Here is a 3,789-nt window from a genome sequence, read left to right as displayed (position 1 = left end):
GTATGGCTGTGTGAGGAAAGAAGGATGCACTATAACGGGTTATTCTAGTGTGACCGACATCCACAGAGATACGGTGGACACCGTGGGCAAGACGTGTGTTACGAGCCCACGGCTTTGCCGACGTTACACAGAATGCCAAATCCACCGAACACTGCCTGTTAAAGTACTGTACCTGTAAAGGAGAGAGAGTGAAGCAACATTGCGGCGAAGAGAAAGGGAAAAAAGATTGTTAACTAAAGGAGGAGAGTTAATAAGACGAAATGCCTTTGATTCCGCCCTGTCTAACAGTTGGACAGAAGAAGAGCCACCCTAGATATGAGGTATTGATATTTGTTGTGAACTCTTGGAACAATTTGCCATAGAATATTGTGACAGTACTTAGTGTGAGCTCATTCAAGATTAGACTTGACCAACACTGGCACAGATACAGATGCATTTTAGAGTTGGTACATTCCCAGTATTTGCCAACAGTGTATAACAGAGAGGTGACTGACTGCCCAAGGGGCTAATCAGTGACAAAGTGGATAAAGTAAAGGCTAATGTAGATGGTTAGGTGTTATTTGTTATTCACAAGTTAGTTACAGTATGTATTACAATCATAACATTATACAGTACCGTGTAACTACAGAAAGTACCTACTTGTAACACCAAACTATAAACTTCTAAATATTCCAAAAATCTTCAATGCATTTAAAAATCTTCCTCTTTCAGGAGAAACTTTTTTATCTTCCTTTTGTGGCACCTGGTCCTTAGACAGTCCTTCTTTAAGGGCCTTTGTTGCCTCCAAATGTAGTGGAAAATGTGTCATTTGTTTAGCAAGCAAAGGTACTATGAAATTATATTTTTCAATTTTCTTATTCATATCTTTTATAAGATCTTGAAGTCGTTCCTGGGATGCCGTCCACATTATCTGTAATGGGAAATGTAAATCACACATAATTACGTCTAAATCAAAATGTATATAAAATAATAAACAATATTAAATAAATTTTTTTCTTAACTATTCAAGGAAAATAAAATATTATGAGAATTTATAATATTACCTCTTCCTCTGGAGTTATTGGCAGGGGCCCCAGCTTTTCACGCTCTTTTCTCAACAACATTTTAAGGCGCGTTCGATCTTCCCTGATATCTTTCTCCAGCATCACCCATTCTGGAGCATATCCATTGTTAATCAGAACCTATAAACAAAAATAACAATACAGTGGTGTATATTTTCCCACGAACTAAAACAATACCTAATAACCACAATCACACTTAACGTTATCACTTTTGGATACAGTCTGTTCATTTTGGTGTTTGGGAAAGGCTGACTACAAACCATTAGCTACCAGACTACCAGTAAAGTGATGTAACAACAGTAGTTTATTTTTATTCAAACACATGAAAATTCCACACAAATCATCCACTATTACTGTACTATATACCAAGCCTCATAAATTTCTATTTTATATGAGTCTTCTTCTATAATCTATCTATGCATAAAATAAATAAAAATCTTCATCAATTTTGTTTTGCCTCCATTTTTCCTCTTTCTATCTCCTTATAATGTATGCCCAAAACTTTATGCCTTATAATGTATGCCAACCACTTTATGCTTTATAATGTATGCCAACCACTTCACCCCTTAAAATGTATGTCAACCACTTTACTTCTTCTATAAATAATATCACTCTTGCATATTCATAAGGTCAATTAAACTCAGAAACTAGTTGAGTAAGACAATAATACTGAATAAGAAGACCAGAAACCTGATTGAGCTTGTGTGTTACAGTATCAACGTATGGATTGTAGTTCTGTTGCTTGAGAGGCTGCCCAGCATTAGAGAGATTATCGAATTCTCCCTTCGCCATGGCCTCTTGTATCATATCATCCACTATGCGATCAATGCCATATCTGGAAAATGTTATTCTGTCATAATTGGTTCACATTCAAATTAGCAGTTCTATGCATTTCCTGATTCTGACAACTCTGCAGCAAAGTACAAAAGGGCTTGAAAATACAGAAATCTCTCGTTAGCCAGAATAATTGGTGCAGAGTAGTTCAGGGTGTGAGAAATTTCTGGGTTTGGAGACATAGTTTTTTCTCCCCAGAAAAAATCACACTTACTGTCCCTGGAATTTTACGGGGTACTGGTGAAAGTTTTTGCGCGTCAGACTCAGAGCGATACAGTCTCTCCTTGACTTACGACGGGGTTCCATCCCGACGACCAGGTCGTAAGTCGAATTGGTTGTAAGTCAAAAAGGCAAAAATAATACATAGAAATTCTAAAATGGGTGTCTCTTTTTCTTCTCAGCACCACGAGAACTCTCACTTTTGCGCTTCCCAGCCATTTTAAACGGAAGTACAAACGAACATTTTGTCAGTACACAGCGCGATCACTAACGTCGGTGCAGTGATCCCTTGGTTAACGAACGCCTCGGTTAACGAATTATCTTCCATAAGAATCTTCAATTCGGTTAATGAAAAAAATTCGGTTAACAAAATTTTTACGAAATCATGTCAACATGTTTTCGCTTGCTCACCAACTGGAATATTAGTCCGCCAATACAGTAATCGGTTCTAGGGCTTAAATTCGTTCCCATTTGAGTAAATATCAAGAAGGTTGTACTATTCAATAATTTTCCAAGTTTTATTTTAAAATTTTTAGTAATTTTAACACTAATTTAACATAATTGCAGTACAGGAAACTAGTTTTTGGTGCGCCCAACAGCCACTTGACTCACCCACAAAGGTGTCAGTTTGTATCTCTGGTCAGTGGAGATAGCATCTGCTTGTGGCTCTCTTGAACATAAACTATTTTTACATTTTTACAGTACAATTATTGGTCATTCTGAAATTTATTTAAAGGGTGATTTCTCTTCCACCCCTACTTCCTTCTCTTCTCCCTTCTCCTCTACCCCCACTTCTAATTCCCATCATCATCATCATCATCATCAACCAGGAGCCTTCTACATACACACCACAAAGTAAGTGTACTTTACTGCATTCATTTTTACTTTGTATGTAATTTTCGGTGAGCTGGAACCAATTACCCAAAATCCCATTGAAACAATGGTTTCGGTTAACGAACGACCTTCTGGAACGAATTATGTTCATTAACCGAGGGACCACTGTACTAGAAAATACGCACAGGGGTAATTTTAAAAATATTTTATGTCTGGGTTGTAAGTCGAGTACCGGTAGTCCCCGACTTACGACTGCTTGGACTAACGTCCATCGGTACTTACGACCTGCTCTGACCTTACGACCATCGGGACATACGACCTTGGCAGTCGTGACCAAAAATATTTTCAAATGACTCGAGCATTTTCTATACCGAAACGTTTCCGTCCCGGGCGAGAGGGAGGGGTGTCTTGGGTCGCCTCGTGGATACACTCACTCAGTGGAGCGCTTAGTTGGTGTTTGGCTATCGTATCGTATACTGATCACGCTGTGAACTTTCGTTATTATCGTATTTAATTGACTTTATAATGACTGGAAAGTGTAAAAGTGAGAGTGCTGGTGGTGCTCCAAAGAAAAGGAGACAGGTAATTACTTTTGAGATGAAAATGAAGATAATAACTCAGCATGAGAATGGAAAAACTGTAGGAACAATCTCAAGTAACCTAGGTTTCTCACACTCGACCATATCCACTATTCCGAAGGACAAGGAACGTATTCGTGATGTAGTGAAAGGAACAACACCTATAAAGGGAACTATAATTTCAAAGAAAAGACAAGGTCCTATTCATGATACGGAAAAATTATTGGTGATATGGATAGACCAGATACAGAAGTGTGTACCCT

General features: G+C 38.1%; 1 protein-coding gene across 1 annotated transcript; it reads right to left on the bottom strand.

Annotated features, from left to right (window-relative positions):
* Positions 1 to 540: 540 nt before the first annotated feature.
* On the bottom strand, positions 541 to 1,896 carry LOC121866306 (dnaJ homolog subfamily C member 28-like; the record flags this gene model as incomplete). Its single annotated transcript, XM_042365915.1, is given in 3 exon segments — positions 541 to 910; positions 1,044 to 1,181; positions 1,752 to 1,896. Coding segments are annotated over 3 exon segments (541 nt in total), but the record flags the coding sequence as incomplete, so codon positions are not given.
* Between the last annotated feature and the right edge of the window lie 1,893 nt (positions 1,897 to 3,789).

This window comes from Homarus americanus, unplaced genomic scaffold (assembly GCF_018991925.1).
Source record: "Homarus americanus isolate GMGI-L3 unplaced genomic scaffold, GMGI_Hamer_2.0 scaffold58074, whole genome shotgun sequence".
NCBI lineage: Eukaryota > Metazoa > Arthropoda > Malacostraca > Decapoda > Nephropidae > Homarus > Homarus americanus.
This window is presented reverse-complemented; position numbering and strand designations above follow the sequence as displayed.